Here is a 13,307-nt window from a genome sequence, read left to right as displayed (position 1 = left end):
CTATCTCCAATCCATAACACAGTCCTTTCAATAGCCCCAAGAAGGCTGCACCCCCATTTGCACTACTACAGTGATCCAGATGACACAGATAAACATCCAGATGGCCTCAATGACTCTCTAAAAGAATGCAAATGACCAGCTGTCTGCAAGGGGTATAAATCCTTCCATTCCCCACCATCCACCCAGAGTTGAAGAAGCTTCTTGGATTAGAAGGGAGACATCTTCAAAGAAAAATCAGAAAGTTCAGTTGCCCCTTGAAAAAAGCACCTTTGGGATCCCAATGCAAAGGTAATAATTATAGTGTCTCATAATTACAAGCAGATATGCTGTCAGGTGAATCAGTTAAATCAGTCGACAAATCTTAAAGCTGCCAAGTGTGAAAAACACCTCACAAGAGTATACAATGTCTAATTCCCTACATGATCTTGCCACTACATCATCCCACCTGAAAAAGATTTCAAATCTGCAGATCCTAAAACACTATGATAAGTATCTTCACCTTGAATTCCATGGAAAAATGAATGGGGGAAGAAATGGAAAGTTGAAGAAAGTCATTATTGGATGTCATTTATTTAGCGTATGGTTGGTCACACACAGTATTAAAACATTTCATTTTTATAGGTTAAAAACAATAAAAACAATAAAAAAGCAGTAAGAAAATCTAAGAGGAAAACAGAAATAACATTTCAAAGTTTAATGTCGACTTTGGAGATCCAGTCAGTAGCTGCTGTTGTTATGCAGAGGAAGTCCCTAGAATCTCCTGGATACCTTCTGTTAGGGCATTCCCTCACTATATGTTGGATAGTCTGTCGAGGGGCCCCGCAATCACATTGTGCTGAAGGTGTCTTTCCCCATTTATACAGGAACAACGTGGGGAGCTTCAGCCCCAACTCTCTGATGTGCAGCCCTCGGGCTTTGCTACTCTGCAGCGGAATACTGTGCACCTGTATGGATAAACAGCTCACATACAGGACTTATTGATGTTCAACTTAACCATACGATGAGGCTAATTACTGGGTGCATAAAATCTACACCTAGTTACTGGTTACCAGTTCTTAGTCACATACTCCCCCCGCACTTACGACGACAAGAAGCTCTCATTCAGGAGTATAGTAAGATCCTGTTAAATTCTTCTCTACCCATACATGGATACATTCCTGATCTCTTAAAATGCCGATTAAAGTCAAAAAATCCACCAATCTTGACAGCGCGTAAGTTGATGGCCGATCATCAGAACACCACACAAAAGTGGATGGAGGCATGGAATAGCTGTTCCCCTCAAGATGTCTCCGAGCATATCAGTCCTAGTAGTAGGGGTAGGCTAAATCCTCCAGGATTTAGCCTACCCCGACACATATGGGTGACATATTATTGGATGTCATCTTCAGTTTGTTCCTTCCCTCTTTTATTGAATCTTTGAAGAGCCTTAGAAGATTTCACAATCTATCTATATAAAAAAGGCTGCATGTATGTATGTTCCAGTATAACTCTGGAACACCTTGAGCAATTTCAACCAGACTTGGTATGCAGATGACTTACTATCTGGAAACAAATACTGTGGCGGTGAGACACCCCTGGGGTGTATGTCTGTGTCTGTGTGGAACGCCTGGGCCATTAAGGAGAGCAAGTGCAGCATCCTAAAGCGGTAATTGTTTGTGATGTCATGGGATGGGGAAGGGAGACCCTCAGCCGTTAAGGATAGTGAATGTGGTGTCCTAGAGTGGCAATTGTTTGGAAAGGCAGCCATGATGTTCACCCTCCAGTGGAGCCATGGGGAAGCACCTGATGGATTTGGGGCAAAGGTCCAGGATCATAGACAGGGTGGGAAAGAAGAGCACATCGAAGGAAGAAGGGAGAGGGCAGTGATGATGAGCATGAGGGTAGGGAGAAGAAAGGCCCTTCTCAATGGCTCCCTGTCAGACAAAGGCTTTGCCTATAAATATCCAGGCAATGGCGGGTTACCATCTAGTACTGTATACACAAAACTCAGTTTCTGAGAATGGCCCTTGGAAGTTGGTCCAAATAAAACTGGGCATGAATCATGCTGATTCCAAATAACCTATTTGGGTCATAATCTATGGATAACTATGGGAAACAAGAGACAAATTCTTCTAGAAATTGTATCTCAACCTTCTGTACACAATAAAGCATCTGAGAAGGTTTTACACTTCATCTTTTTGCAGTTGAACAAGAATGGGAATTAGACCAACCATAAAAGAGTTGCAGAGTTCATCCTTGTTTGAGTGCCTCCAGAGGGCCTCCTATATTGCATTGGCAATTGAATTTGATCCAAGGCACATGAGTCTTGAGCCTATTCTAGATATGCTGCATGGATACTCATAGGAAATTAAAGGAAAATATTCATAGAGACTGTTTTCCAAGCTTCCGCAGAGAAGTCAATAAACCTTCTATGATGCAATCTGCTAGATGCTCTTTAAATGTTAATGAAAATATTTCTCAAGAAGTCTACCATTTCCCCCTGAACACCTGATGCATCATTTTCTATGGTTCTTAAAAACATTGTCTTCATAAGTTGGTGGAATGTTGGGATGAAGGGTCTTGTACTTGGAGAAGACAAGGCAGGTAATGAAGTAAGAACAAGTCAAGGTAAGCATGGAGAGATTTTAATGTCCATGTTCTATAAGACCAGGACGTGGAACAGAATGTCATCATAAAAATAACTAGCCTTATACACACATCAACCTCCCACACAGATACAGAGAGAAACATCTTCGCTTGTCTCTCTAAAGTCCTTTAGTTACTTTCATATTTCTATCATACTCCAGCAGTGACAAATTTCACACAAATTTCACTAATTTCTAACAGTCTTTCTTTGGTTGTGGCCTCAGGTGTTTTGGGATTCCAGTTATGGGTCTTTAGAGGGCGGGAGGAGCTCACGTCACAACGGGATAGTCGGAGGATTCCTGGGCTCCAGGATCACTGCCAAGAATCCCACTGCTAGACAGTCCTTCTTGGACCTCACAGTCTCGTTTTGACTGTGATAGAGGAGAGCACATCCTGACGATCCCAGGGACAATGCAAAGTCCCTGGTTGATCCGGGAGAAGCCCTTTTTCTAACAGTGGGGCGGCATCCATTGTAGCTGCTGAAGTTGGGACAGCTCCGGAAGAAGATTAGAAAGACAGTGAGTCGATGCGGTGAGAGACTTTCAATTTAAATCAATATAAAAGAACACCCTGAAGTGGAAATTAAATTGGAGATAAAAGAAAATTAAGGAGTGAAATTAAGCTGGATTTATTTCTTATTTTTAAACCATTTGCATTGATGGAGGTATAAATCATTGTTTTTTTTTTTTGACCGGGTCTGGATTGAAAGGACTAATAGAACTGAGAGCTGTTTTACATTTTTAAGCCTTTGCGCCTTTTATTGAAAATATTTCTTTTTTTGAGGGGGGGAGGGAATTTAATTTTTTCTTCTCCCTCTGGGGATTCTTTTAATTCTCCATTTTATTGACAAAGAACTTTTGGATTACAATAGTGGGGAAGAAAGGAGAGTAATACTGCCATCTACTGGATTAGAAACTTTGTTACTCTTTTTCATTCAAGCAGTAAATTGAAACAATTGTGTGTTATATTTTGTTACAACTCAAGGAGTCTGAACTTTCTTGCAGATAAGATAGTTGGAAGTACATCTGAGGAAGTTGGAATTATCTGTATTGTTTATTCAGGTGTTCTTTGGGGAACTATCAGAAGTAGGAGTCTGAAACTGAATAAGAGAGATTTGTTAATGTTTGGGAAGGAGAATTGTAGAAAAAACTGGAATCCTTTTTACTTTCACCTTTCATCATTTTTCTTTTTCTCTGCTAAGTGATAACTCTCTGTATTCTTTCCCTGCTTAAACATTTTCAATGGACTTATGAAACTTTTCCATTTTTTCCCCTGATATATAACTTAATTGGATTAAGGTGTACAAGTGCCTGAAGATTATTTTATTATTATTATTTTTTTGTTTGGCTTTTTGGTCTTTCATTTTTCAATTTTGTTTTCCTTTTTCTCATTTTTTTTATTGATTTTGATGATATTTTATTGACATTGGGATTAAATTAAGCCTCTTTTAAAGTGGATTAGGGTATTGAAGAACCTGAAGAATTGTTAATTTTTTCTTTCTCCCTTTTTTCTTTTATTCCCTTTTTTCTTGGCTTTTCCTTTTTTTTTGTTTTGGCTACTGGTGACTACTTGATAGAATGAGTATTAAGGTAACGGCAGTTGGCTCTGCCTCAACTACACATTCCTCATCACCATCTGGAGGAAAGCGATCTATTCAGACGATGCTTCAGCAGGAGAAGGAGAAAGAAAAAGAAAGAGAGAAATAGATGACATTACAGATGATTCTTCAAGTAGTCCATAAGATTGAACAACAACAATTAAAGACAGATGAAAAGGTGGCGAGTATACAGCAAATGATGTTGAAATATGAAGATAGATTGCAAACAATTGAGAAAAATGAGGAACAAAGAGAAGGAAAAACTAAAGACATAGATAACAGATTGGGAGAAGTTGAACGTGACAGGAGTGGATTAATTGAATGGGAGATGGACAAATCAGAATTTTAGCTTAGATTCCAAAACGTAGAAGAGAAGAAAGGAGAGAATTTGGCAGAAGTAATGATAGGAATATTGGCAGAAGCACTAGAAATTACCAAGGAGAAGATGATGGATGGGATAGATGAGATATATCGAGTAATTTAAATCGAAGCAAAAACTGGAAGTACAAGGTTTTAAAATGGATTGGTTTTCTTATTTGCAAATACATTCTAGATATGAAGAAGATTCTAAGCAAGAAGGTTTCTATAATGTCCTGACTAATTTAGATAAAATTTTAATGGGTTCTGATGACTGTGTAATTGAAAAATTGTATGGTTGTTTATTAGAGGTAAGAAACAATGATTCCACGGGGGGGGGGGGAATTTTGGTCATGGAATTGATTTAGAGAAATGGCAAAAATTGTGGTTGCAAAATTATAAAATGACAATGTCAACAGCATGTAAGGAGAATCTGTATCAGATGTTTTACAGGTGGCATCTACCCCCGACAAGAATAGCCAGAATGTTCAAGAACAAATTGGAGAAATGTTGGAAATGTCATCAGACTCCAGGATCATATTACCATATGTGGTGGACATGTGTAGAAGCTAACAAATATTGGACTAAAATCCACACTTGTTTGGAAAAAATGACAAAGAAACACATTGACTTTAAACCTGAGATATTTTTAGTAGGGATTCTACCAGAAACATATAACAGAGAATTGAGATATTTAATTGTGAATGTTTTAAGAGCGGCTAGAATTGTATTTGCTAAAAATTGGAAAAAGGAGAAAATACCTACTGAAGATGAAGTTATTAAGAAAATTATGGAATGTGCTGAAATGAGTAAACTGACATTTGAAATTAGAGAACAGGAAGACAAACAATATTATATGATATAGGATTTATTTTAACAATGGCTAGATAATAAAGCATGGAAAGGAAGTATGAAATATGAAATAAAGGTAATGATAAAATATATGAAGTCATTTTTTATGGGAGACAAGCCATTGTTAAATAATTGTTAAATGAGAATAATAGCATAAAGGGATATAAAAAATTGTCAAATAAGAGAAATTAAATAACTTGAAAATTTTGGATATGAGGTTAAGCACAAAAGAATTGTAACTGATCGACACACTTTCTGTGATTGTAATGGATGATGGTTTTTTATGTTTTGTTATGTTCAAAAATTAAAAAAAATTAAAAAAAAGAAATCATAAGTGATAATTAAATATTTATATAGAAATAATTCTTGGTCGCTCAATAGTGAGACACTGGTGAAGGGGGCACAGCAACACCTGCATTTTCTGTGACACATGAGAACAGTAAATTTTCCTCCCCCTGTCCTTACCACTTTCTATAGAAGGACAATCAAGAGTATCTTGTCATATTGCATTACAGTGTGGTCTGGAAGCAATTACTGCTTCGGACAGGAAGGCGGTGCAGAGAGTGGTGAGGATGGCAGAAAAGATTATTGATAGTTCACTCCCTTCTATCCAGGATGAAGCATATAAGCAATGCTTGAGCAGGGTCCACAGGATTGTCTGGGTTGCTACACATCCTCTTCATGACCTGTTTTCCTTGTTATTGTCTGGGAGGAGACTTCATGGCACCCAAAGCAGAATACCCAGATTCATTCACAGTTTTCTTCCATATAGCATCAACCTTGTAAACTCTTAAGTTTCCTCTTTCCACTGTGTATTCAAAATGGACAGTGATAGATAGATAGATAGATAGATAGATAGATAGATAGATAGATAGATAGATAGATGTGTGTGTGTACATCCAGGCACCCCCCTCAAGGTCAACCACAGCCTTGATGCAGCCCTCAATGAAATTGAGTTTGAAACCTTACACTATAGCTTGAACCCAATTATACTTACCTGAAGCCATACTTAAGTATCATAAAAGGCTTATTGTTGAGTCTGTGACTTTAACCAAGGGATAATTAAAAGGGCATTACCCCCCTTTGTTCTGGCTATTTAATGTTCTATGGGAAAAATGGTATATAGCTGTGTGTGGGGGACAGATGGGCCTCATGAGAACCATGGGGCTGGTTGGCCCCATCAGAACCCCCATCCCACCTCTATTAACAACTGTTTTGTTACCTCTCCACCTTGGAAGCCTCCAACTTTTGCAATTTTATAATGCTGCTTTACATTTTAAAATTTTTTAATCTTAAACTATTTTTCTTTTTAATGCTTAATTTTATTGATTAAATACAATTTAATCAATTAACGTCCCTCTCTGAGGGAGATGGGGTGGGGTTTTTAAAAAGTATGAAATGTAAATAAATACAAGTCACAGTAATGGAGAAGAGGGATAATTGTTGAAAAATGGGTTCGTTAAAATGTAAAACCCAGGGGTAAAATGCTACCAGTTCAGACCGAATCTCCCAATCTAGTAGCGATGGCAGTGGGTAGTTCGGAGAACTGGTAGCAAAAATCCCTGCCCCCCCGCCCATGCCCAGCTGAGCCGCGCGATCATTTGAGGCTTTTTTTGAAAACTTCGGCTGAAGAGGTTATAAAAAATACACTTTTAAAAGGCTCTGACGATCCCAGCTGAGTTGCCTGATCAGCAGAGCCTTTTAAAAGCATTTTAAAATGCTGAAGAGGTTGTAGAAAAAATGCTTTTAAAAGAAAAAAAAAGCCTCTGACGATCAGGCAACTCAGCTGGAATCGTCAGAGCCTTTTAAAAGCATTTTTTTACAACCTCTTTGGCTGAAGAGGTTGTAGAAAAAAGGCTTTTAAAAGAAAAAAAGCCTCTGACAATCAGGCAACTCAGCTGGAATCGTCAGAGCCTTTTAAAAGCATTTTTTTACAACCTCTTCGGGCGAAGAGGTTGTAGAAAAAATGCTTTTAAAAGAAAAAAAGCCTCTGACAATCAGGCAACTCAGCTGGAATCGTCAGAGCCTTTTAAAAGCATTTTTTTACAACCTCTTCGGGCGAAGAGGTTGTAGAAAAAATGCTTTTAAAAGTTAAAAAAAAACCCTTCTGACAATCCCAGCTGAGCAGCGCGATCGTCAGAGGCTTTTTCTTTTACTTTTAAAAGCAATGCTTTTAAAAGTTAAAAAAAGATTGTGCGCCACAGCTGATCACCCCCCCATGCACTGTTCTACTTACCGCATGCCTACCGCATGCCACACACATTTGGCATGTGGTGCGCACTGTGTATGTGCAGCCAACGAACTGGTAGTAAACTGGTTCAGATTTCATCACTGGTAAAACCTCTGATTTCTCCCCCAACCACCAAAATTTCCTGAATAAAATTTCAACTGTTGTTTAATTTCTTCAGTTTAATCCCTTTGAGAAGGTGGAAGAAGGGAAAAGGGAAAATCCTAAGAAAATGATAAAACACTGCCTCTAATGAATCCCTTCCCTGAAAATATTTTATGTGATTAATAACAGAAGGATCCATACCTTGGAAAGGAAGTTAACAGTTGAGCCAAATAAGAAGAGTCTTGTGTTATTCTATTCAAACCATAAATTTTAGGCACAAAGGTGAGATACTCAGGAGAAATTAGAGAGACATGTGCCCTCAAGAGACTATGTCCCAAATGACTGCAGGAAATGAGCAATTTTTCTATGATGCAATCTTTCAGAACTGCTTTCAATGTTAAGGACAATATTTTAAATAAGTAAATAGGATTTTCATAAAGGCAGATTGTGTTGCTGGCTGTGGGCACATCAGTGACTGCTTTGATATTGAGTAGAAGAATCCATGAAGAAAAGATGAAAGAGTAAGGAACAATTGATGAAAAACTCAAGACACGTTGCATACCTTATGCTTAGGTATGGCTAGTCTAGAGAAAAAAAGGATTGGGGTGATTAGAATAGAACAGAAATAGAATAGAAATAGAAATAGGTAGTAGGTAGGTAGGTAGGTAGGTAGGTAGGTACTCTAGGTAGGTAGGTAGGTAGGTAGGTGGGTGGGTGGGTAGGTGGGTAGGTGGGTAGATAGATAGATAGATAGATAGATAGATAGATAGATAGATAGATAGATAGATAGATAGATAGATAGATAGAATTTTTTATTGGCCAAATGTGATTGGACACACAAGGAATTTGTCTTTGGTGCATATGTTCTCAGTGTACATAAAAAGAAAAGATACAAGAATCATAAGGTACAACACTTAATGATAGTCATAGGGTACAAATAAGCAATCACTTTTTTTAAACAGTTTCAAGATAATCCTATTCCACTGCTGGAATGGCCTGGGAATAGCCCAGACCTTAACCCAATTGAAAATCTATGGAGCTGACTAAAGAAACTTGTTAGTCAGAAGTGACCCAGCAATAAACCCAGTTAATAGAGAAGGGGGAATAGGGAAGAGCCTGTTGGCGCAGCAGACTAATAGCCTGTTATTAACATTCAGCTGCCTGCAATTACTGCAAGGTCGAATCTCCCCAGGCTCAAGGTTGACTCAGCCTTCCATCCTTTCTAAGGTAGGTAAATTGAAGACCGAGTTTGTGGGGGCAATAAGCTGACTTTGTATAAATATACAAAAGTATGAAGGCTATTGCTTAACGCATTGTAAGCCGCCCTGAGTCTCCGGAGAAGGACGGCATATAAATCAAATTAAAAATAAATAAATAATAGCAGCAACCATTCAATCTTGGTTTCACATTATAACAGCCGCAGAACTCAACGACTTGGTTTGCTCCGTGGGAAGACATTGTAAGGCCGTAATTCATGCTAACTAAGTATTAACTGATGGGATAATTTTTGTATATCTCATTTTTTCTATGGTGATCATTTTTGTATATCTCATTTTTTCTACGTGTTTCACTTTTCTTCTTTATACTGTAACTGCTATTCTACTAGCAAATCCTTCATAAAAGTTATTGCATTACATTCTTGATTAAATTATCTTTCCATTGATATATAGTTTTATGGTACTACTCCCCAAAAAAAGTGGTGTTATTGGCTAGTTTTAGAAAATGCACTTTTCCCAAAAGGTTTCCACTATTTTGGCCACTACTGTACAAACACATACATAGATGTATTGGATTTTATAGTTTTTGCTTTAATAAGTAAATCTGAAGTACTTTGAAAAATTCATCCATTGGAATACAAAGTTCCTTTGGGGAGCTTGGAATTTCCACTGAGAAATTTAAACACAGAATTCGTCTGAGGGCACGTTTTGCAGATATCCAATACTATTGTTTTTATTTTCCATACGACTGGAAAGCAAAATCTTTTGGTACCTCACCCACAACTTCTGAAGGCAACCTGTTCCATTGGTTAATTGTCCTCACTGTTAGGAAGTTTCTCCTTCAATCCAGGTTAGAATCAACCAGTGCCTTCAGATGTTGTGGGTGCCTCATCACTAAGAAGAGACTGGACAGTCACTTGTCTAAAATGGTATAGGATATCCTGCTTGAGCTGGACTAGAAGACCTCCAAGGTCCCTTCCAGGTCTATTCTGATTCTGATTATGCTTTTCTCCTTGATTAGTTTCCATCCACTGTTTCTGTCCTCTGGTGCTCTGGAAAATAAGTTGACCCCTCTTCTTTGTGGCAAGATCTCATATATCTCACCTTGCTTGTGAAGAATGGAAGAAAACCTCCATAACTCTGGTCAGAGAACTTAGATGTTTTCATAGCACATGTTTATGACAATAAGAAATAATTGACGGAAATATAGCAAAAGGTTGACTCAATTCGAATTCTGATTGCTTTGGTAGCTAAAGGGGAGGATGGATTTGAGCAACTGTACAAGACCTGCATATTTCCTCCTGGTTGGATTGTCCACATTTGGAGGAATAGAAACCATGATGTATGCCAATGTCTTTCTCCTCTACCTCCTGACTCTGATGGGCAACGGGCTCATCATTATGATGGTAATTGTGGACCGCCATCTCCAGAAACCCATGTATTTCTTCCTTAGCAACCTTTCTTTTATAGACATTGGACACACCACATCCTTCATACCCAAGCTGTTGCTCAATTACCTCTCTGCTAGTAATGCCATCTGTTTTTATTGCTGTGTGATTCAGTTGTGCTTCTATTTTCTTTTTGGGGTCACGGAATTTTTCATCATCACTTTGATCTCCTTGGACAGATACGTAGCCATTTGCCATCCTTTGAGATATGCCACCATTATGACTTCGGGGGTCTGCCTCAAACTGGCAATAGGAGCCTGGTTTGGAGGTTTTATCTCCATAGTTTATCAAGTAGTGATGATCATCAAATTACCCTACTGCACCTCCAACGTTATCAATCATTTCTTTTGTGATGCTGGACCAGTGTTGAAGATTGCAGGAGGAGATACACGTGTTATTGAAACTCTCGGTTTCCTAGTTTCTGTGGTGGTGATAATGTCCTCGTTGTTTTTCACCCTCATTTCTTACTTCTTCATCATCTTCACTATTCTTCAAATGCCTACAACCTCCAGACAGCAGAGAGCTTTTTCTACCTGTGCTTCACATCTGATTGTAGTTTTCATTTTGTACGGCTCCGTCTTTTTTGTCTACCTAAGGCCAACAGTCAAGAACTCTTCCTTCAGGGTAATGAAGGTTGTCTCTGTTGTCTACACGATGATCACTCCAGTGCTCAATCCTTTCATTTACACCATTAGGAACAAGGAAGTGAAAGAGGCTGTTCAGAAAATGATAGGAAGAAAGATTCCAGCTCTCCTCTGTGTTAGAAGGAACGAGAATTGATTCCATTTTTAAAATACATATATTTTTATTTTTTTTAGAAACATATCAATCAATGCATGGACAGTGTGGCACCTGAGTGTCATACATTCTAATATGAATAAAGCTTTTAATAAAGGGTGATTTGATTAAAAGTTAGAACAAGTGATAGAAATAAGAGAAGGGGGAATATTAGAGTACACACTTTTATATAAGTCGATGCAGATAGAGATAAAGATCCAAGAGAAGAATATGGGAGGCAAGGCAAAAAAATAAAAAAGCATAGCAATTTTTTTTGGGGGGGGAGGGCTTTAATTTATATGCCACCCTTTTCCAGAGACTCAGGGTGGCTTACAATGCATTAAGCAATAACCCTCATACTTTTGTATTTATACAAAGTCAGTTTATTGCCCCCACAATCTGGGTCCTCATTTCAATTAAAATATTGAAGCGCGCAAGAGACGATGGATAGATGATTTCTTCTTTTTGTTATTCTGATTTACTTTTCTTTTTCTCTTGCTTTCTTTTCTTTCTTTAGGTAGGTGACATGACTAGATGTTAAGTAGGATAGAAAGAAAACGTTTTTTTTTAATAAAGATTGACATGATTAAAAATTAGAATAAGAGATAGAAATAAGAGATGGGGCAATATTAGTGTATACACTTTTATATAATAAAATAAAAGCAATAATGAAAAAAACAAGGAATAATTGGACAATGACAGACTGCAATTTAATATAAATTGGTATTTCTAATAGAAATATATAAGTTGACTGAATGTAACAACTATGATTAATTCTTCTAGCTTTATTCGTATTAGAATGTAGGAATTGAATCCATTTTCAAGGGGATTTCCTGAAGATGAAACAAAATCTAAACTCTGAACTCTAAGTTCTAACCTTACGTTTCTTTTGAAAGATTCCTCTATTTGTAGGCATTCCTTCCAGTTGGGGGGAAATGTCGGAAATATGAATCAATATTGTTGAAATATTTTACCATGCCTGTCATAATAAAGGAAGTGACGAGTAATATCCAAGTGGAAGGAAACAAGTTATTTTCAACTTGATGGAAGCTTTGTACAGTGTAAACACTATAGAACAGGGATGTCAAACTCAAGGCCTGGGCCAGAGCCAGCTCATGAGGTGCTGAGATCTGGCATGTGGGGCTGCCCTGGAAACAGAGAAAGATTGGCCCGCGGTGCCTCTGCAGCAAAAACGGGCTTCCGAGCTCCATTTTCAGCTGTGATTGCCTCCGGAAACCTTCTGCAGGTGGCCCTTCTGAGCTCTGTTTTCCCTGGCAGAGGGTTACAGGAGGCTGTCACAGCCAAAAATGGAGCTTGGGAGCTCGTTTTTGCTGGCAGAGCACTTGGGCCACCACACGGTGCCCCCAACATGAGTGATGTTGAGCTGGTCATACCCACCCTGGCCATGCCCACCCCGGTCCCCAGAGGTCAAATACAACCCTGATGCAACCCTCAATGAAATCGAGTTTGACACCGCTAATGTAGAAGATAAAGTTAGGTACCTTCAATCAGTTGGGTTTCAAACCAATTCATATCTATCAGTGATCTTTGAGTCTGGAGTCAAACATTTTTTTTCCTTTTACTGTGAGGCTAATAGAAGATGAAATGCCAAGATTTTAACATGCTGGTTCATTGAGTGGAAGAGACAACCCCACCCCCATCTTCAGTGCAGATTAATTAAGGGAAGGTGGGATTGGGATATAAGACTGAATGTTTCTTGACAATGAATGACAAAATTATATACTACACACATCATTGGATGATAGCATCCCAATGCAAAATGTCTATGGAGATTCTCAATCTCCAGGTCATGTTTGTCCCAAAGGTGCTTTTTCAAGAGGCAACTGGACTTTCTGTTTTTTCTTGGAAGACATTTCACTTCTTATCCAAGAAGCTTCTTCAGCTCTGGCTGGATGGTGGGGAATGGAAATTAAACAGTCCTATCTCAACAGAGGAGGAGGGATATGACATCATCTATCTCCAATCCATAACACAGTCCTTTCAATATCTCCAAGAAGGCTGCACCCCCATTTGCACCACTACAGTGATCCAGATGACACAGATAAACATCCAGATGGCCTGAATGACTCTCTAAAAGAATG

The 13,307-nt window shown here is 38.4% G+C and overlaps 1 protein-coding gene across 1 annotated transcript; it reads left to right on the top strand.

Moving 5' to 3' along the window:
* The first annotated feature begins 10,242 nt into the window (after window positions 1-10,242).
* LOC139324734 (olfactory receptor 6X1-like) lies at window positions 10,243-11,208 on the top strand. Its single transcript, XM_070954475.1, has one exon. The coding sequence runs from the start codon at window positions 10,243-10,245 to the stop codon at window positions 11,206-11,208; it is 966 nt and encodes a 321-aa protein (XP_070810576.1).
* The last annotated feature ends 2,099 nt before the right edge of the window (window positions 11,209-13,307 follow it).

Source organism: Pituophis catenifer, unplaced genomic scaffold, assembly GCF_029215685.1.
Source record: "Pituophis catenifer annectens isolate HBS135680 unplaced genomic scaffold, rPitCat1.0.hap2 SCAF_15, whole genome shotgun sequence".
In the NCBI taxonomy this organism is placed as follows: domain Eukaryota; kingdom Metazoa; phylum Chordata; class Lepidosauria; order Squamata; family Colubridae; genus Pituophis; species Pituophis catenifer.
Note: the sequence above shows the minus strand (reverse complement) of the source record. Positions and strands in the feature narration are given on the sequence as shown.